Genomic DNA, 21,853 nt, shown 5'->3' with positions numbered 1-21,853 from the left:
AAGTCACCTGGGTCTGGCCTAGTTTCTAGGCTCGGGCACTTGTGTCATGCCAGACCTAGGCATTGAGTTCAAAAAACATAGTTAAGAGAAAAAAAAAAAAAAGGGAAAACAAGAGAGAGAGAGAAAAAAAAAGAAATAATTTCCATTGAAGGAATAACAAATTGATAAATATAAAAATGAATTATTTCAATGTGAAGATATTGTTTGAATTTTTAGATCTAAAACGTTAAATTAGATTTTTGTGATGATTTTAATTTGTGAACTTGGATTTCTGTTTAGGATACTTTAAGGATAGTTTAAATGTTTTTTTTATAAAAAAAATAATATAAGTCTCAACATTTTAATTATCACCTGCTCAAACCTTAGTCACTTGGGTCATGCCAAACATAGACATTGAGTTAAAAAAATATATAGTTAGAGAGAATATATAGTTAGAGAGAGAGAGAGAGAGAGAGAGAATTTCTATTGAATGAATAACTAATTCATAAACATAAAAAATGAACTATTTGAATAGGAAAATATGATTTGAATTTTTAGATGTAAAATGTTAGATTATATATTTTTTTAATGATTTGTTGTTTATAAATAATTTATGAACTTAGATTTCTATTTAGGATACTTCAATGATAGTTTAAATGTATTTTTTAGAGGAAAAAAAATTATAAATCTTAACATTTTAATTATCATATGCTCAGATCAAAGTCGCCTAGGTCTGATATGGTTGTCAGACTCAAGCGCGTGAGTTTAGCATGGACCCAAGCATCATGGGTCTGGCAAACCATGACAGATCTAAGGTGCATTGGTCTTACCTAGGGTTTAGCAACCATGTTTGGCCCAATATACTTAGGTCTGGCAGCTACGTTAGACTCAACGTAGCCTTGTCAATGATACACATTTTTTATATGATAAACAACAGAAAAAAATAACAATTGTACATTTTAGTTGTCAGGATAGAGAAAAAAAATAAAAAATATAAACAATCAATCATCGGCAACAATCCAACCACTATCTGTTTACATGCGTCATATCATGTGGAAGAAAGCATGACTCTGCATCTAGTGAAACAACAAATAGCCATATTTGGTTACAGAGAAGTGTCAAACATGTCTTTTTAATGGTGCAAGTACCACCCACTTATTGAGATAAAAAAATATCTCGTAAAGAAATAAAAATTTTAAAAAAAAATTATTATTATAACCTATAATAAAATATTTTCTCATACCATTTAACTTTTTTATAATATCCGAGATACAAACTTCTTATGAGTTGATGCATCAAATAAACACTAAGTTACTTTTTTCAAGTAATATTAAAATATTATCTTTGTTTTGATTTGATGTTTCCAAAGAATAATGTTTTTGAACATGAAATTCATTGTTAAAGATAAACATGTAATTTAACTAATGGACCCATCTCTTTATCTTAAATTCGCTGGTCAGGAATTGAATGTTTAGAAATTCGTTGGGTTTTCTTTGCATTCATGTAAGGTATGATCTCGGCCATCCATCAACATTTAGCATTTTCAACATTAAATGCTGATGTTTTTATTGCTAATTTTATTTTTCATTAACCAAGTATTATTTGGGGTGGGATGTGATCCAAGTTTTATATATATATATATATATATATATATATCTTTCTTTCTTGCCAAGAGCACCACTAAGATTTCAATCCTTACCACCTGCTTTTATTTGCAAATTTGTAAGTTTATTAATTTTCTTTTATTAATCGAAAGTCTAGATCAAATTTTGGTTATATGATATTAATAACAATCTTTTTTATTGTTTTAGATTGTATTTGATAAATGTTTCATGAAAAGAAAGATATATACAAAAAAAATAAAAATATATTTGATTGAAAAAATAAAAATAAATATGTGTCTAGAATAGTTGTTTAGTGAATTTTTTTATTTTAAAAATAGAAAGTAAAAAATATCTCATTCATCTATGTTTTTTATTTATCAATATTTATAGAGTTTTAACCTAAAACATTTAATAAAAATTACAAGTATTAATTATACAACACCAGTGATTTACCAACTCGAGACCTGACTCGAGTCAGGTTTCATATCAAATAAGGTGGGGGTGATCCAATCAAACCTGATTGACTTGATTGATCAACTCATGACCGAATTAAAATCTAGGTCTAACGATCAATTTGTCTTAAAAAAAATTTAAAATAACATCGTTTTATTTTTTAAAAGCTATTGAAATAATGTTATTTTAGATTGACCAGTATTAACTCATCTACCTTATGATTCGGGCCTTAAATCAAGTCATAGGCCATGTTGATTTTTATAACTATGACTTGAGCAATATAATTAATAAAGTACAAAAGTGTTAAATTTAGAAAAAAAAAAAAAAGACGTGAACCTCTTGATCATATGGTTAAGCAACCCCCAATAAAGTAGATAACAATTTGGAAAATAAAAAAACCAGGTTAGATAGATCCTTGATCTAGAGGTAACCTTATATCTAAGAACCAAATGTATTGAAAAAAAACTTAGATACAGAGATAATATTGTACCTAAGAATCCTAAGTATGTGAATGATGCCACAAAACCAATTAATCTTCAATAAGTCAGTGCATTCGTTTTGTCCTTATTAACAAAAAAAAACCTCACATTTATTCTTCAAATTGATGCTGAAATTTTCAGCCAAAAAAACATATTATAGTCTCTTCTAACTAACTTTAATGAATTCTTTTTTAGCTGTAAGCTAATGATCCTAAACTAGTAATTAATTAACATTAGTCTAGTAATGAAATAAACCTCTGAACAATGTCTAATGAGCTATAACAAATCCAACTTAAAAAACAATTATTCAACATTAAGTAAATAAATAAAATGGGATAATAAAAACAAAGTTTATGTGCCAAAATTCCTTCATGTAGCCCGAATCTCTATTTTTGCATATTCTTAACAAATTTCCAATCTGACTTTAAACACGTTATTCTCTAGACAAACCTAAATGGTTGGAAAAATAAGATATCTAGTTTTCAGACCAACCTAAATCACAGCAAAATTTCACCTACAGCTCCATATATGCCCTAAACAATACACAAAGATCTAGTGACTTTAACCTCTAAAATAATATGTTTATGAATTTCATTTGACCTGAAAATTTACCAAAATATAGTTATATGTGTCTAATATGTCCCTGTAAAGTTTCAGCTGGTTTTGTTGTATGATTTGAAAAATATACTTGATCTTACAAAACTAGCTCGTAGATGTTTTAAAACCAAATTCAAACCTAACTTGGTTTGTATCTACAAGACTTTGTGTATTAATTTGATCTTTTTAAAAATAAAGAAAAAAAAATTACATAACACATTAAATTTTTTCCATTGTTGTTTATTTTACAATCACCTAGTTATGCATTAAACGAAACCCTAATCAATTACTCTCCCCCCTCTAAAATCAGATCACCTTTTGGTTTCACTTTTCCCTTTGTGGAGACTTTTCAAAGGGATAGCAGAGCTCTTTCATTATATCATCTGGTCCACCATGATAGCAACAGACCAAATATGAGAGATTGGGATATGGTAGTTTCACATCGATGCTAACAATGCAAACTTGTATTTCTTTGCCATTAATTTCATTGTAAGTATAGTTCAAACCTTTCCCATTTATGTTTGGTCTTTTTTGCGAACCCTAAGCACAAATTATAGGGTAAATCATGCATGGCTCTATTAGTTTGTATATTTAGCTGAATCAAACCCTCTACTTTAAATTTGATCAAATCAATCCCTGATTTACCCATAAAAGGCAATTTGAGATTATCCAACAAGAAATAGGTGGCGTAAATGGCATAAATTTGCTGTTTAGTTAGTAATGGAGTTGGAGAAAAGGGCTTAAATCACCTCAAATTGTAATTAGAGATTGATTTTATAAAATTGAAAGTAAAGATAACAGTTCGATCGAACTTGTAAAGTAGAGGGACCATGTAATGAATTTTATCCAAATAAACGGTCCTGAAAACTTATCCTATCTTAGTCATTTTTATGTCATCTACAACTCAGAGTTTCAAGTATTTATCCAAAAATAAAAAAATTCAAGTATCCGAGATTTGCCCAAGATTGTCCTCTTGTCCATTGCCTCTCAATTGATGGCTCTTTAGCACCAAAGTAAATAAATGTTGATTAAGATTTTCAACCTCGGCGTTCCTTTATTATCCATATTAGGTAAAACAGTAAGGAATTAAACCCATGTTCTTGGAAATTGCAAGTGATTAGATCAATGGATGCACAATCTTCTACCTATAACAGATAGCAATATAATATATATATATATATATATATAGGTGCTGGAAATGCGAAGCAATCAATGGATCGGGAGGTGATATATATATATATATATTGGTGCTGGAAATGCGAAGCATAATCAATGGCTCGGGAGGTGATTTTTTATTGTGATATTCTTGATTAAGGAAAAAGGTAAGTGGAGGGCAAGGCAGGGGAATTGTAATCCAATGACATCATGCATGTGCACCCATCCTACATATATATAAATATAAATATAAATATAAATGTAGGCACGAAATGAATATTAATGTTGATGCATCTATCTGTTCTTTGGATGAGTGGGAAGACAAGGGATCCCTTCTGTCTTTCACACATCTCCAGCTTTATTGAATATTATAATTAAAAGTTGTGCCCAAAGTTGTTTTCATGAAATAAGAAAGAAATAGCCATCTTATCTATTGAAACATTCATTCTAAGCATTACTTATCATCCCATGGACATTTTCAAAGTCACTTTATATTTCTATATATTATAATTTCTTCCAAGAACATGTAATGGGTGAGGATGAATAGTTCAAACCCTTGCCTCTGCATCAAACAATCCTTTTCTGTGGAAGAAAACAACCATATTTGATGTTTCTTTGGCATCATAAATTGAAAGGATTATGAAGGGACTACATTTACAACACCTGCTAAGTAACACTGGTTTTGGGATACGCTACATCATTAGCCCGTGTGAATTTGATTACTTTTTTTATTGTAAAAATAATTTTTGAGTGTTATTAATATATTTTTTAATATAAAAAATTTTAAATAATGTGGAGATTGGACTTTTATGATTCGGTCAACTTTACGGTTTTAAAGATAATTTGAACAATCATTAAAAACCATAATTTGACTAAAATAAATTTCAAGATATTTTTTTTAAATACTGAGATGAAACATATTTGATCGATTCAAATTAATTTGTCAAAATTCACGATCTTTATCATAAAACGATGATAACTTTATAAAAAAAAATTAAAAAAAATTTTAAAATTTAATTTCTTATCAATCCAATATTGAAAGTCGAAATTGAAAAAATAATTAATTAAAAAAATATTAGAAAAAAATAACTTGAGTCAACCTGTTAAATTTATAACTTGGATCAAATTTATAATCCAATAAGATTTAGAAAAAAATCTTATTATAATACTTTTATGGGAGTACTTATATGTCTGTACTAAGCTTTTGTCTTCTCTTTTTGAATTTTGAAAGCCTTTAAATTCTAAGTTTTACAAAATATTCATCTAATTAATATTTTTTATATATATAAAAAACATGTTTGGTAATATAAAAACACAACAAAGTACCATTTCTTTCTCCAAAAGTAAAGGAGCCAAAAATCTCATCTTTATATAGATCTTAGATGCCTAAGACATGGGATGATTAATGGTAGTCTTTAACTATTTCTCACCTTTTTGATAATTTACAATACAACTCAATTAAAAGAAAATAAAAAGAAGGTTAAAAAAATAACAAGGGAATCACTTTTAATCATCACTTACATTTTAATAGTTAAATGTATTTTTCTTTATAGCAAGACTAGAAATACCAAAAACATTTTTACATTTCAAATTCAAATACCTTCTCAATCAAGTTTTAAACAAATCATCCCCACTCAAATAACTATATTTACAATAAAATTCTTCCTTGTCAACTCCAATTTAATTTAAACCCCTTCATAAAAAAATAAATTTAAACTTGATATAATAATATAAAAATCAAACCACAAATTATTTAAATGTTCATTTATTATTTATTGTAATGCACCATAAACAACTTCACAATATAAATACAGAAATCATATTCTTATTGGAATGCAACACTAAATACCAAATGTAACCTAAACAAACACCTCACCTCAAGGCTAAAGCAATTTGCCAACCCCAAAAAGTTTTCACTCACGCAAGCAAAAAAACTTACTAAAAATTTACAAAAATCAAGTAAGCTAACCACAAAACAACAGGGTCCTAATTGAAAAGGGCTTGAAAGCACAATGGTGAAAACTTACTAAGAATAATAATAATTAAAGAAAAAGGAAAAGGTGGCAAAATTTATTTCTTTTAGTTGTTTAAATCAAAACTTGGAAAGTCACCATCCTCCCCATCGTCTCCTTTGTAACTTTCTTACACGAGAGGATAGCCAAACCTCTCTCCATCTTTCGCTATATATAACACACACACACACACACACGACACAAACTTAGGTACCCATTTTTTTGTTGTTGGAAACAAACCCATTTTCTCTCTCTGTGTTTGTGTCTTTCTTTGATAAATTTTAATCATCAACAACAACGACAACAGTAACTTGCAAAGAGAGAAAGAGGGAGGAGAGAGAGCAAAAAAGAAAGGGTCTCTCTCACCCTCTCTTATTGTTATGTCTCCTCGCAGATCTTAAATTCTTTCAGTTTTCTATCTGGGTTCTTCTTCTTTTTTTTTTCCTGGTAAATTTCCAATAAAAAAGCAATCTTTTTTGTAATGAATTCTGGGTTTTGGATCTTGTACTCATTTTCTTATCAAAGTTGGTATCTTTCTGTTTGTTTGTCAGGATTCTTGGATTGCTTTTGATTGATATTTGATTGCTCAAAGGTTGTTTCTACTTTTGGATTAAATCCAAGAGTGACCTTTTGTTGTAAATATCCAAGCTTTGCTTTGTATTTTTGACAAGGTATTGTTTTTCTTTGTATAATCTGCATTACGATATCATGTGTTTTGATTGTTTATGTTAACATAGTATTGTGTTCTATGCTGAGTTAGATGTTTTGTGGCAGTGAATATTGGATTGTATTTTGCTGTAGTGGTGTCCAATTCTGTGTTCGAATTAAGATCTGTTGTTTGATTGGTATAGGATTGGACATGATTTATTTTTTGATGAGATTATTAGTTTTATGTTTTGATTTTTTTTAAATGTTTGTTGGTGACTTTGTTGATGGGATTTGTGTGTAGAATGGAAATGGAGCTTGGAAAGTTGTTCATTGGTGGGATTTCATGGGACACGAACGAAGACCGTCTTAAGGAGTATTTCCGGGCTTTTGGGGAAGTTTTAGAAGCTGTCATAATGAAGGATCGGGCCACAGGTCGTGCTCGAGGATTTGGTTTTGTTGTTTTCGCAGACCCTGCTGTTGCTGAGAGAGTTGTGATGGAAAAGCACCTTATAGATGGTAGAAATGTAAGTTGTTACGTTTAAATTCTCAATAATTTGGATTTTGGCCTATACTGATTTACTGCTGGTTTAATCTGATCATCATAAATTTCTATCCTATGAGAAAAATAAATTCATCTTCGTGAATCTATGATGGTGTAGAGTAGATGACAACAATGGATTGTTGATTGTCCTGTGTATTGTCTATACAAATAAACATTTTCTTTTCCTTGGGAGGTAGATGGGGAGTTTTTTTGTTCTGTGTGTCAATATTGAACAATTCAGTTAAGGCTCAGAGCTTAAATATTTAGAAAGCTAGCTGGCATTACTCCCTGTTATATAGAATGTAACGTGAGCATTGTCGATGTTATAGTTCATTTTTTTCTTTTGGAAAACTTAAACAGCAATCGGAGATCAGAATTTCACAACACGATACGAATATTCCATTATTAGCACTGCTAGACAGTTCAGAAAATTTTATTTTAGAATAAAAGTACACATGCTTAGGGATATGAGAAATGGCTTCCATGAGAGTGAGGTTGATTGGAGGATATAAAAAAGACAAACTGTAATTAATGCCTCATCAATCGCTGATGATAATGGAAAAAAACCATTGGTGCAGAGTTAAAAATTTCGACCAGTTTCTCAATTCCAAGTGCCCACTGCTTACATTTGACAATCAGAAAATGTTTTTCTTCATCATTTTTTTAAGGAGTTATGAAACATTGGACTATTACTTATGTAAACTCTCATAGTCCTAATCAATCTTTCCATTCAGGTTGAGGCAAAGAAGGCAGTTCCTAGAGAGGATCAGAACACCCTGAACAAAAACAGTAGCAGCGTTAATGGTTCACCTGGCCCTGTCCGAACAAAGAAGATATTTGTAGGAGGTTTAGCATCTACAGTTACAGAGAGTGACTTTAGGAAGTACTTTGATCAGTTTGGGGTGATTACAGATGTGGTAGTTATGTATGATCACAACACTCAAAGGCCAAGAGGTTTTGGATTCATCACCTATGATGCAGAGGAAGCAGTGGATAGAGTATTGCACAAAACCTTTCATGAACTCAACGGTAAAATGGTTGAGGTCAAGCGGGCTGTCCCCAAAGAGTTATCTCCAGGGCCAACTAGGAACCAGTTAGGGGGGTTTAATTATAGTCCTAGTAGAGTCAGTAGCTTCCTCAATGGTTACACTCAGGGATACAATCCAAGTTTTGTTGGAGGGTATGGCGTTAGAATGGATGGCAGGTTTAGTCCTGTTACTGCTGGGCGGAGTAACTTTTCTCCATTTGGTAGTAGTTATGGGATGGGATTGAATTTTGAGCAGGTGTTGAACCCAATTTACGGGGGAAATTCAAACATCAGTTCTAATGCTGGCTATGGACGAGTAAGTCCATCATATAGTGGAAATGCAAGCAGGTACAGCAACCCCATTGGATTTAGTGGAGGCAATGGAGGAAGTAGTTCTGTCTTAAATCCAATTGCCCACTCTTTATGGGGAAATGGAAGTATTAATCATGCTTCTAACACCACAAACTCCAGTTCTTTTATGAGCTCTGGAACTGGGAGCTCAGGAATGGGTTCTTTTAGCAGTATGGGAGCACTTTGGGGTTCCTCTGCTAATTCTGAACAAGGTGGAGGAGTTCGCTCAGTCAATAGCAGTAATCTTAGCATTGGTGCTGGAGATTTTGATATTGGTCTAGGAGGGGTAGGGTATGGGAGGAACAATAGGACAGCTGTTGCACCAGCATCATCTCATGCTGCATCTAATGGTGGTTATGATGGGGCTTATGCAGACTTTTATGAGAAGGGCTCATTATACGGGGATAATACCTGGCAATCTTCACCTTCGGAACTGGATGTGTCTGGCTCATTTGGTTTTGGGCTTGGAAATGCAACTTCTGATGTTATGACTAAAAATTCTGCTGGTTATGTTGGTGGTTATAGTGTTGCTAATAGACAATCAAATAGAGGTAAGTGTTTTCCCCCTTCAATTTGTTGATTTCTTCTCTGATCACCAACGCTGCCTATCTTCATACAACATTACATTTTATATTATTACCAAGCTTTCATAACTCGGGAGAATATGATTAACATAGGCAAAATTGCAGAATATAACTGCATTAGTCTCTTGCAGTGGATTTCCCCATTGCAACTGTATAGTAGTACTCCAACTCTCCAACATCACGACCGACTGTACTGATTAATTGATTCAACAACTATTCACTGTCATTGATATGAATATTGATCATTAGGAATGTGGTCATTTTGGTTGGCTGACATATTCCTTAATTGCCATGTATGAAGTAAATGTGTTTCAAATGTACCGATTGTTTCAATAATTGCCTAAATACTTGAACATGTACTTGATCTTTACCTGCAGTCCTGAAAATTGCATTTCATCCTGTTTCAGAAAAGTGTAGGAATAAAAATAACCCATGAGATGAATTTCTTGGCGCTTTGCTGAACGTTACTCTCGATACATTCACTTTATCCAGATTATCATGTGCAAATTATCTGATGGAGATTGTCTGAGTCCGTACTTCTTTATCACTTAGTTCTTACTTTCAACTTGGTTGGTACATGTAACCAAGGCTGATTAAATTCTTTTCTTGGAAAACCTTACACTAGCAACACTATTCTCTATGGAACTGACATGGTCTTCTTGATTTTCATCTGTTTCAGGAATTGCTGCATAGGATGATTATGATATAGGTGACGTTGAAGTGAATTTCGTACATGTTTCTTGTTCAGATGATCATGTTTCAACTTTGCTCATCATATAGAGCAGTCACAAGGAAATCTGTGTATGGTTTGAGCTTTTGAGATTTTTCTAATATAGGTTTTCTTTCTTGGAATTTTATTATGTAAAATCACATTGTGGGGTATACTCAACATGATTGTATGATGCATCTTTGGTGACAGCTATATTAAAAAAGGAAACAATTTTTTAGCATTATTTTTGGGGTTTTCTTCTTCTTGTTAGTATTGTTTTTGGGTCAACTCTTCATTTTTATTTTTCCTTTTATAAATATGCTTTACCCATCCAACTAGACATAGGATATACAAATTAGTACACATGTGAAGAAATTCCACATGTGAAGAAAATACTTATTCGATTATGTGATTATATCACTCTAAAAGTAATTCCACATGTGAAGAAAATCATGTGCAAACTATCCAAATTAGTACAACATTGTATATATATTTTTTTAAGAATGATATAACATTATATTATTATTATTATATGATGAGTTGGTAAAAAAAGATTATTTTTTTTCTTTTACCTCCAATCAAACACTTTTAATTTCTTCTCCAACTATACATATTTTTACCTCTATGAATCTGTTTTTTTTATAACTCAAGCCGAAAATTATATCACATGGCCATGGAAATTGTGCTAAGAGCAAATTGATCATGCCGAAGAGAAGCATTCAATCAATTTCCCTTCCACCTACAGATTCGTCTTGATCATGCACATGGATGACAATGAAAGCTGAATCATCTCTTCATTGCAGGTTCGGTGAGCTTCTCATGAGTTGCTGAATCCATTTGGTAGCAACCAACGGCACAAATAAAACTTACAAGTTCATGTAAAAAGGGGGGAAAACAAATAAATTGTTGAGATGTTCTTGTCCTTTGTATCTGAGGAGGGAGTTTCAGTTAAACCTCTAGTAAATCAGAGGCAATCCAATTTCTCAGAGGCCAGAGTGTAAAATATTTTGAGATAAAGAAAAGAACTTGCATTATGCTAGCAAAGTTCAGCAAGCATTCAACTTCTGTTATCAATGGCAGATATATTAGCATAGAATCATTATCAATGTAGGATGAACCATCACTTAGTATCTGCTTCTTCGAAAACCAATTTCAAAACATCTCCAGCCCTCCTTCAACAGCCCACTTTCTTCTTACCATGGATTTGGTGTAATCCATATAGGTGGATACTTGAATGAATGCTCTGAATTCGACATGAAGGCTCCATAGTTTTCAGGGAAAAACTCCTCTTTAACTCTTCTTCCTAAACCGTATACTCCCATGTCTGCATAGTCACGTTGATCCATAGGAAGCATATGAAAATGGTTCCATAGGTCACATGAGTAATAGACACAGTTTCCTTCAAAGCCTGGAAAATCAATGGCAGGAACACATTTGGTGTGATTTCTTCCCAGGAATATGATCTGATTGCCTATGTTTTCCAGCCTAACCCATTTAGCAGGATCACTTGTTTCATCATCAAGCTTAAAAACTATGAACTGTATGGTAAATCCATGATCCCTTACTCTTACAACCATTAAAAGCTCACCGTTATTAGATTCTACTAAATACCTGAAATCACAACGCCCTCTCTCTTTCTTCTTTAGTTTCAAAGGTAATGTGTCTAATCTCCTCCATGCAATACTACCATCCCTTGCCTCGTCACATATATAAATTGCATTATAATATGATATGGCATATAATTTTCCTCTATAAAACGTGATATCAGTGATTGTTGTTACCGTTTCCTCTTCATCATCCAAGCCCTCCTCTATCTCCTCCTCACTGTCATCCTCCTCAGCCTGCCCATCGTTATCTATCTCTTGGACATCTTCATAATCTCCTTTAATTGACTCATACTCCTCCAGTTCTGAATCATCTTCATCATCTTTTTTATTAAATTCACCTTTATTAATGGGATATCCACATGCACATCCCCCATCCTCCTCCTCCTCCTCCTCCTCCTCCTCTTCCTCTCCCTCTTCTTGATCATCACCCTCGCCTTCCGCCTCCTCCTCCTCCTCTCCCTCTTCTTGATCATCACCCTCGCCTTCCTCCTCCTCCTCTTCCTGGTCCTCACCATCGCCATTAAGGGACCTAATGGTAAAGCAGGTCCATGCTTGGTCTCCTGGTCGACAAATACCTAAACTATCGACCTCAAAAAGCGCAGCAACCAAGCAATGACCGGCAGCAGTATTCTCTGGCGTGGGTTCTGAGGATAGGATAGCTTTAGTCATAAAATACGGATTAGAGGCAGGTCGTACAAAAGAGTAAGGTTGGTAATGGGTTGGTAATGGAATCCTAACACCAGAAAAAGGATTAAACAAGAAATCTCCTCGAGTTTTATGAGCCATTATAAACCAACCATAAGATGATCCAGCACACCAACTTCGACGCACCACTCTTGGTAATGGGATTTGGTAGAATTTTGAATCATGAAGACAAAAAAATCTACGAGTTTTCTTATTTCTATCATTGGAGAGCATTAACCATGGAAGATGAGAAGAAGGAGGTCTCATTGATGTTGTGCGTCTCCATGCAGTGCAAACCAACAAAAATCGATGATAGTCGGCCACACTTACCTTGCTTGCTATGTACTCTAGAATATCGGCAGGAACCTGAGCCCAGTCTCTTTGTCCATCCTTCAAGATCTCCATGCTCAAGGTTTTTGCTTTAGTAATTGTAGAAGAGAAATAGCTACGTATATATATGCAGCTTGTGGGCGGTAGGAAACCGACCTAGAATTTTTTTCTCCTTTTCCTATTAATTTATATAATAAAACCCTAATCCTTACAAAACACTAATTTAACTTGGTGTTTTACTGTTTTATTTACTGTAGACTCACTGTTTGCTTCTTCTTCTTCTTCTTCTTCTTCTTTTTTTCTTTTTCTTTTTTTCATCTTTTTTATTAGATCATTCCACATTTCGTTGATTTAAGATATGAATTTATAGTTTAATTCACTTAAATTAATATGGGGGTTTTACCTTGAAAAAGAAAACTGATTTTGAATTAAAACTCATTTTTGTGAAAGTTATTTTGATTTTTTGTTTTACAAATAGAACTAAAGAGATTATAATTGGAAATTGACAAAAAAAAAAAAAAAACAGAGTCCATTTTTGTTCAAGGAGAAAAAATTTCACGTGTGGGAAACAAAGAAAAAAAAAAGAAAAAAAAATGATCATCCTTGCCACAATAAACTTTCATTTTAGATACAACCCATCTTAAAAAAACAATGACGATATAAAAATTCCTACAACACCAAAAAAACTCGTTTTTTAAGGCCGTATGAGGCCTCAAGTACCATCTAAAATATGATGTCACCTTCTATTATCTGATTTGTGTTTTGCACATGATAACCTTTTTTTTTTTTTTTTTTAGTTTCTAAATCTATAATAACTTCTCAATTGAGTTTTGATTTTCAATTAACCTTAACTTAAGCCCTTTTCTTTCAATTTAATCCATACTTCCTTAATAATTGTTCAATTGAATCTTGAATATCATCCGACTCCAGTTCAATGAAGGCTTGATATTGGATTACCATGATAAAGCTGATTAAATTAATTAATCTAAATGAATTTCTACATTGTTCTTCAAAAAACAAAAAAATAATAAGAAAAATAAAATGTCAGAGATTTCATTTTCAGCAAAAGAGCAAAGACTTGGAACTTTCCAAGTAAATCCAAGTCTGCTCCACGCGAGTGATATGTCGTTGAGGTTTGGTATAACAAGACAAATGGAGTTGACCATGGAGGTCTTGGGAATTGTGGCAGAGTGCACGAATAACGTGTTGTCTAGAACAGACAATCACTTTACTAAGAGCCCGATTTTTATGTTTGGTCCCTTATAATATAATATATATATATATATATATATTTTTTTTTACTGAAAACTATTTTCTACATTTTCCCACTTTTGTTCTTAAAAAACACTTATAAAAAAAGAATATTTTTATTTTTTTATAATTATTATAATGTATATGGATAATTGTTTTAATTATAAAGTTAAAACATTGGATTTTAGTTGATAATTAAAGTTTTATTGGTGTTTTAATGCTTTTAAAGACAATATCTTCCAAGTATTTTATGCAATTTATATTTTTTAGGTGATGACCTACCGTGCAAACAATTGATTTTTAATGATAATTAATTCCTGACTTGCTAGAATACTTTAATTAAAAAACAACAAAAATCAAGAAAATGATATAATGATCATCTTTAAAAAAAAACAATCCTCCAATGAATTCATCACAATTTTTACATTCGTAATATTGATGTGAACGACTGTTTATATAGATTTATTATACCTTTCCATCATTGCTAGGTGGATTTGCTCTCCACATTATTATTTAAAGAAGGCTGCGAGATTATTATTATTATTATTATTATTATTATTATTATTATTATTATTATTAATGATTGCATTATTACCTACTGTAGATGGCTAGTTTAAAACTAGAGTGTGAGAAAATCGCATTCAACAGCTAGCCTAAACTATAGTCTATACGTAGGTAAAGATTTATCTCTGTGGAAATTAGGGTTCATTTGGATAGATATGAGATTAAAACTCCATTAAACCATGAAAGATATATAGCTCAAAAACAGTGTTCTTACCGCTAAAACCAATACAAAAAGCTCTATCACGTTTAGTTTTCAATAAAGATTATATATGTTGGTAGATACTAATAAAGACAATATATTTTTTAATAAACTTATAATAATGTCTGTATAATGTTGGTTTGATAATCTAATCTTATTTCAATTTTGTAATTCTTTATATATATATATATATATTTAATGATTGATGATCTTACGAATAACTTAAGACACCTACCTATCATAGCTTTGATAATATTATAATTATATTATATTAAAAATAATTCCCATAAAAAATTCATTGTGGGCTACTTTAAAACACTATGGACTACCATAATATTTTTTTTCTTTGAAGGCTTTGTGTTTTTTTCATTTAACCCCTAAATGATTTTTAAAATTTTTATTACTAAATAGTTAGTTGTTTCGCATTAAATGCTAACTAGTGATTGTTTTGGTTGGCTTACTATAGGAAACTTAGAGTAGCGATGACACACCTCGACACTTGGTTTATGCTCGATTTTATAAAAAAAAATATTTTTGTTGCTTGAGAAAAAATTAAAGATGCAGGGATCTAATTTGATATTAGAAAAAAAAATGCATTTCTTTTTCATGCTTAAAGGGAAAAAGAAACTAAAACATGCACATAAATAAAAGGGATGAGAGGGAAAAGAAAAGGAAAAGAAAGGAAAGAAAAATGGGTAGTTAGAGCCACACTAGTGATAGGTTCATCACCATGCACTTCTCTAAGAGGAATCCTTTGTCAAGACAATTCTAATTGTAACACGGAAGATCACAATCGAAGCTCAAAGAAAGTTGCACGCGCCTCCCCAGTACAATAAACATTCTCATATGCCTCCCCAAGTCATTTTTATTTTTATTTGGACAATGATTATTTGATAGCTCCCAAGATTTCATCACCGCTTGAACTGATGATCAATTTTCAATTTTATCATTTAACAACTCAATCTTCTTCTTCTTCTTCTTCTAGTTATTTTTGTTAATTTTATCATTCAATATTATATTATTTGAGAATTGGTCTACGTAACCTTTTTTCAACTTGTTATATATATATATATAGTTTTTCTAGTCTCATGGATTTAATTTTTTTAAAAAAAAATTTATCCTTTAACATTGGGTTCGTTGAAAACTAGGTTTTGTAATTTTTCTCAGTTTGATTTCTATCATGTTATCACAGTCTTACAACCCAAGTTGTAAGTTTGACAGGTCACTATTAGTTGCCTCGACTTTTTTTTGTTTTTTTTAATTGATTTTTTTTCAATTTTATTCTTCAAAGGTGAGTTGGTTGGGAATTGAGTTTTGTAATTTTTGTTGATTTACTTTTCATGGGGTTATCCTAATCTCATGATTTGAGTTGTAAGTTTGGCAGGTTAACCTAAGTTAACTCAGGACTTTTTTTACTATTTCTTAATTGATTTTTTTTCAATTTTATCTTTAAATACTGGATTGATTAAGAATTGAGCTTCATTGTAACGACTCTAATTTTCTACATCCATTATCGCAATACATTAGGAGTTTTCAGTGTAGTTTTTTTTTTTTTTTGTATACTTATCAGAACATATATGCGTAGTTCATCCATCTCACAAGTTACCACTAACACTTATCAATTATCCTCTACAACAATGACATAATATTCATTTCAAGATATCTCATTCTAGTACATGCACACAACTTGTTTAATTTATACACAATTAAGTCCATACATGTAAGGAAAGCTATTACCAAAACCTAATATTATTCGGGCATAATACATAGGAAAATATACAAGGAAGATAAGGTGATCTAAGGACACGCTGACAATGCAACTAAAAACTGCAATAAATAATAGTTAAGTAAAGAAAGTTCTTTGATGACATCATTAATCATATCATTTAATTCTAATACAAGATCAAGTAATATAAGAATATCATTGTTATCATTCTTTCAGATAAGTCAATGTAGTATAATCATTCCAATATTGATCCCACATATAATTATTCCCACTTAATAATTGTTCTCTATTCATCATTCTCTTATAATGAAAATTATAAGTCGATTTCCCAACATAAAACATTCATTCCTTCTTAATCATAAATCATCCCTTTATCCATAGATATTTCCTTAACCATTGTTATTCTTGATAATTCAAAATTTATTTCCTCAATCATCATTATTCTTGATAATTCCTTCATCATCAGTATCCTTAACAATCCATAATTGATTTCCTTATTCATCGGTATCCTCAACAAGGCATTGATTCTTAAACCAAGAACTAGTCATCCAACCCAGAACATGAAAACAATCTCGTATTAGATAAAAATACAATTGAATAATAAAGAATCTAACTATGATGTTTTAACAATTCTAAATAGAATATAATTAGTAAGGTGTCGAGCACCTACTTGCTCCTTTTTCTAAACGAGCCCTCTCTGACTACATGGACTTACTCTAGACACCTCTTTATTTTGGATTAAGAGGTATTATAAGTATCACTTCATGACTTTACCATAATGTAATTCTCATATCAATGAATTTTCTTTCATAAAAGTCCATTACTATAATAATGGAATTCATTCACCTTCAACTAATTTTTTCATTACACTTTCTATCCCCATTTTATTACTCAGGAGCATTGTTTCGTATTTTATTTATAAGTAGACTTATAGACCTTGGTTTTAAACTTGGATTAACTCTTTTGAAATATAAAACACTAATCTACAACTTTACTAAAGGGCAAAAAACTCAATTCTGCTTTTAATATACCCAGATTTACCTATTATCATACTTAATGAAATCTGTTCAACAAGGATTAATTTTGACATCCCTTTAGTTTTTAAGCCATATCTTGTGTTATGTAGCTCTAATTAAATCAAGGTCAGTTCCATTTGAAAGATAACACTTATACCTACAATTTTTATATAGAAATCAACTCCAAATTAAATCTCTTTAAGGTTTAAATTAAATAATCATAGTAATATATAAAACATGTCTAGATTTTCATGATTTAGACCTTCATTTAGTTTCTGGATCATATCTAGAGCTATATAACTTCAAATTAGCAAGGTTAGTTTCATTTGAAAGATAACATCTATATCTACAACTTCTATGCAGAACAACATTTCAAATTCTGTTTGTAACCACCCCAAAAGAACAAAAAAAACCTAAGAAAAGACCACAACACATAATCAAGTCAAAATTAGACAGTAGCCAAAACGGTCTCACCATTTTGAGAAACAATTTGATCATTTTTTGAATTGGCCTAGTTGTTTTTCAAAACGACTAGCTCGTTTCAGGTTCACATATAACCAATTCTGCCAACTGTTTTAAACAACCATAACTAACATAAGAATAATATTCAAGACACTCCTAATGATCAAATCATATGTTATCATAATAAGTATAACATATTCAAATATCATCTCCATCCAACAATCACATTACTAGAAAATGAAATTTAACCTAACTAACCTAAAAATTACAGGCCTAAGATTCAAGAAGATTTTTTGTTCGGAGTGTTTTTTCTAATCTCCACTGTTCTGGATTTTGATCACATCCGGACAAACAACAAATCCACATTCCAACCCAATCCAACGATGGAAGGAGGAGAAAATATTTGGTGAATGAGACTGTTCATAAGTGTTTTTTTCTAGTTTAATTAAGACTAATATTGAAAGTCCCCCTGTGAGAATGTATATGACATTGAGTCAAACAACATACCCATAACTCATCATAATCCAATGGTGGACATCAGAGATTTGTCTGCCTAAGTTTTATGCCATCAATATGTTTTCTCTCTGGCTTCTCTTTAAACTCTCTAGAGCACCTAAATATCTCTTTTTAATCACTTATTAACTCTTTTAATCACTCTAAGTTACCCTTTAGCGAAGATTTCATCAAGAAATGAGAATAAGAAATCAAATAACCCTAACCCTTCTCTTATTCTTGCAAGTCCACGGCTAGAGAGAAAGAATAAAAGGATATTTATAGAGCCATCCTGTTGTTAATTTCACTTTGAACCTCATTTTTTTTAATCATTTGTATATTAACCCTTAATCTTTTGTTATTTACACATTGACCCCTCTTAGTCTTACATATTCATTTTGACATCCCCGTAAAATTTTTCTTTCTAACAATTTAGTCATATACTCCCTTTTCATTTCATTAATTTAACCATTTTTATCCTGGTTAAGTTTTTTTAATTTAATTTGACCCTCGAGTTAATTTCTTATATTTTACTAACCTAGAAAAATTATAAGTGAGGGTTGGATTCATAGTTTATTTTTATTTGTTTTCTATAAGGTTATACGGTCTGATAATCTTGGTCACAAATTTCATAGATTAATCTTAGTTAATTTAGTGCATCATTGTCTTTTCATTTCACTTTTTTTTTTTTAAAAAAAAATTTAACCTTGGACAATTCATCATTTCACATTTACGCTTATTCATTGTTTCGCATTTGAGCCTAATTAGATTAGGTAAAGGTTAAAACAAGAGCAGTTTGATTTTTTTTTTTTTTTAATAGTATCAAGTGTTTAAGGAGTCAATAGTTGCATTTGGTTCCATTGGGTTGTGAAAGTCATGCCGTGCCGCTTCAATATACTTGAATATGAGACTCGAGCTTTTAATTCAAATTTTATTTTTATTTTTCAAAAAAAAAATTGACATAATTAAATAAAGATGTTCAATAGCATGATACAACTTGAAATCATGGTTTTTTTATCTGTATCGCTTAACATCCCGGTAGTGTCTTTGTTTATCACCACTGACTTTTTTCACCATTTAATATCACATATAATTATTAATTATAACTTTATTAAACATACAGGCCACGTTTTCAAACCCATAGCTGAAATTTTGATCCGGCCCACTGCTGTCACCATGACTAGTAAAAACTATAGGACAGGAATAGTTTGAAGGGTAATTTTCAAGATAGAAGCCCAACCTGCATTCCATTCCATATATCTTGCTCTTGCTTGCATGGATTTTGGTGGGATTAACAACCATGTTCCATGTCTTTAGATGTCACAGATTACACTGAATGAACTCTACAACTTTAACCTGAAACACAAATATTAAAGGCAAAGAAAAACAAGAAAGTGATACAAACACAATAAGAGTGTTCATTGATAGATAATTCGGAGTTCAAAATACATGTTCTAGTATCGAGTTGTTCAAAAATCCAAGAAATTACTCAAAGATGCAGCAGTTAAATGCCCCTCTTACAAATTCTATTTCTTACTAATGCTCACCAATAACTCTATGCTTACTTTTCAAAACATCATCAGCCCTCCTTCAACATCCGTTCCTTTTCCAAAATGTACATCCCTTCCTTGTACTTCTGGCTCTCTTCATAAGCTTTCTCCTACAATCATTACCATCAACAAGGATCAATGTAAAAAAAACAGGGCTCCCGAAACAGAACTCGCGGAATCTGAATTCTGAGGTGCATGATCATCAACCAAATGAGAATTTTTCTTACAAAGATATATAAATACATACATTCTCTATCAAACCACATTTTATCATGCATTGCTACCTATCCATGGAGGAGATGAGGATTGCTATTATAGAAGATTTTATTTTGAAAATCAAAACAAACCTAAGCCATTACTTCTTATGCCTAAGCATCCTCTTCCTCTTGGTATGGAAATCCTAGGTGTTGGGACAAACGATAGGCAGCCCGCACAAAGGCGTTAGGGATCCACAATAAGACAACCCATAACAGGCAGGCCGCACAAAGCCACTAGGGATCCACGATAAGATAACCCACACAAAACGCCCATTAATTTCCAACTAAGATCTAGTGGGATATGAGGATAAATTTGCCCAAGACCATCCGTCTAAGCTTTTGGAAGCAACTGACAGACTGTTCCTGCATCAACTTCCCCATGATCAAATGCTGCTGGCAAGTATCTCTCTTGATTCCATTAAAATCAATCAACTAAGAATCCATAAACTAATACTGATCAACAGCTTAATCACAGCCTAGCGAAATATAAATAAAATAAAATGAACATAAATTAAAAAATACTCACATATTTCCAACCTAAAATTTGCTGGCAAGAAGTACAATAAATATCACAAACGGTATGCCATCCACTCACTAGCAATCGCTCTTCGCTGGGTCCGAGCGAAATATTCACCCTGCATCCCCCATATCATCAATTTATTAATATTTTTTAAAATAAATAATTAAAAATCATCCAAATAATTAAAAAAAATAATGGAGAGGAGAAGAGAAGACATACACGTTTCTGAAGAGATAAGCACGGCCAAATCGGCCTTGAAACTCTTTGGACAGGATATCGTAATAAGAAGCGAATTCAACTTTACACCACTTGCACTTGAAGATCTTCCTTACTCTTCCTTCTCCTCCTTCTCCGCCGCTATCATGCACCGTCTCTATGTATAATCTCCCCATTTTTTTAATCTTTTTTAAGAAAAAATGATTCAGGCAGGCGTGGCTAGAGAAATAACTGCTGTTGTGTTGTTATAAAAGGGAAGGGACTTGACGACGTGTCGTTTAATGAGTGCGCTCTGATCTGCTTATCATACGCCGTCGTTTGGAATATTCTTTCTCTGACCCGTGCGCTCCTTTTCTTTTCTTTTTTCTAAGGGCTGGATGGTGATGAATCTGGTGATGTTGTTCCACGAAGGGGGAACCGTCGTTGGATATTTAAAAAAAAAAAAAAAAAAAATTATTTTGTTTTTTTTTTTTTTAAATCTAAATTTCACCACACTTGTTTTTAGAGTTTATTCGATTTTTTTCTCGAATCATTGAGTTAATAAATTTTATAGAGTTAATAATTTTATTTTCAAAAAACGAGACCGATATTCCTTTGATATGAAACCTGGTACTGAAATGTAAAGTTACAACATCTTGTTCTGATGTCGAGCTAACACACGGACCAGGCCCAATACAAGAGCTGTCATGTATTTATTACACATGAGACATGGTAGTTTTGAAAATGATTTTATTAAAAAATTAAATTAAGATAATATTTTTTATTTTTAAATATTAAAACAATTTGAAAATATATAAAAAAATATTAATTTTTTTAAAAAATAAATTTTAAACAAAATCC

At 31.6% G+C, this 21,853-nt stretch overlaps 2 protein-coding genes across 7 annotated transcripts; one reads left to right on the top strand and one right to left on the bottom strand.

The window, feature by feature from the left end:
* The first annotated feature begins 6,387 nt into the window (after positions 1–6,387).
* LOC118052875 (heterogeneous nuclear ribonucleoprotein 1) lies at positions 6,388–10,383 on the top strand. Of its 6 annotated transcripts, none has more exons than XR_012170214.1 (6): positions 6,388–6,726; positions 6,831–6,871; positions 7,229–7,451; positions 8,203–9,397; positions 9,838–9,959; positions 10,110–10,383. XR_012170214.1 is itself a non-coding variant. In XM_035063949.2 (5 exons), exons 3-5 carry the CDS (start codon positions 7,230–7,232, stop codon positions 10,121–10,123), a joined length of 1,431 nt encoding a protein of 476 aa, XP_034919840.1. In that variant the 5' UTR covers positions 6,390–6,726; positions 6,831–6,950; position 7,229; the 3' UTR covers positions 10,124–10,383. The 6 variants fall into 6 exon arrangements, 1 of the variants encoding a protein (XP_034919840.1); XR_012170212.1 differs by having other exon boundaries at positions 6,389–6,726; positions 6,831–6,950; XR_012170213.1 differs by having other exon boundaries at positions 6,389–6,726; positions 6,831–6,950; positions 9,838–9,999.
* A 9,482-nt stretch (positions 10,384–19,865) lies between these two features.
* On the bottom strand, positions 19,866–21,246 carry LOC118052873 (putative yippee-like protein Os10g0369500). Its single transcript, XM_035063948.2, has 3 exons — positions 21,017–21,246; positions 20,804–20,912; positions 19,866–20,130 (listed from the first exon to the last, which is right to left on the bottom strand). The coding sequence occupies exons 1-3, from the start codon at positions 21,187–21,189 to the stop codon at positions 20,050–20,052; spliced, it is 363 nt and encodes a 120-aa protein (XP_034919839.1). The 5' UTR covers positions 21,190–21,246; the 3' UTR covers positions 19,866–20,049.
* Between the last annotated feature and the right edge of the window lie 607 nt (positions 21,247–21,853).

Source organism: Populus alba, chromosome 6 (assembly GCF_005239225.2).
Source record: "Populus alba chromosome 6, ASM523922v2, whole genome shotgun sequence".
Classification (NCBI taxonomy): Eukaryota; Viridiplantae; Streptophyta; class Magnoliopsida; order Malpighiales; family Salicaceae; genus Populus; species Populus alba.
This window is presented reverse-complemented; position numbering and strand designations above follow the sequence as displayed.

Bases quoted from the DNA above. Each gene is read 5' to 3' on its own strand.
- LOC118052875 (XM_035063949.2), top strand. From the start codon at position 7,230: ATGGAAATGGAGCTTGGAAAGTTGTTCATTGGTGGGATTTCATGGGAC. The intron at 7,452-8,202 runs GTAAGTTGTTAC...CTTTCCATTCAG, and splicing joins ACCTTATAGATGGTAGAAAT to GTTGAGGCAAAGAAGGCAGT.
- LOC118052873 (XM_035063948.2), bottom strand. From the start codon at position 21,189: ATGGGGAGATTATACATAGAGACGGTGCATGATAGCGGCGGAGAAGGA. The intron at 20,913-21,016 runs GTATGTCTTCTC...TGGGGGATGCAG, and splicing joins GCTTATCTCTTCAGAAACGT to GGTGAATATTTCGCTCGGAC. The intron at 20,131-20,803 runs GTGAGTATTTTT...TAATGATTGTAG, and splicing joins AAATTTTAGGTTGGAAATAT to GAGAAAGCTTATGAAGAGAG.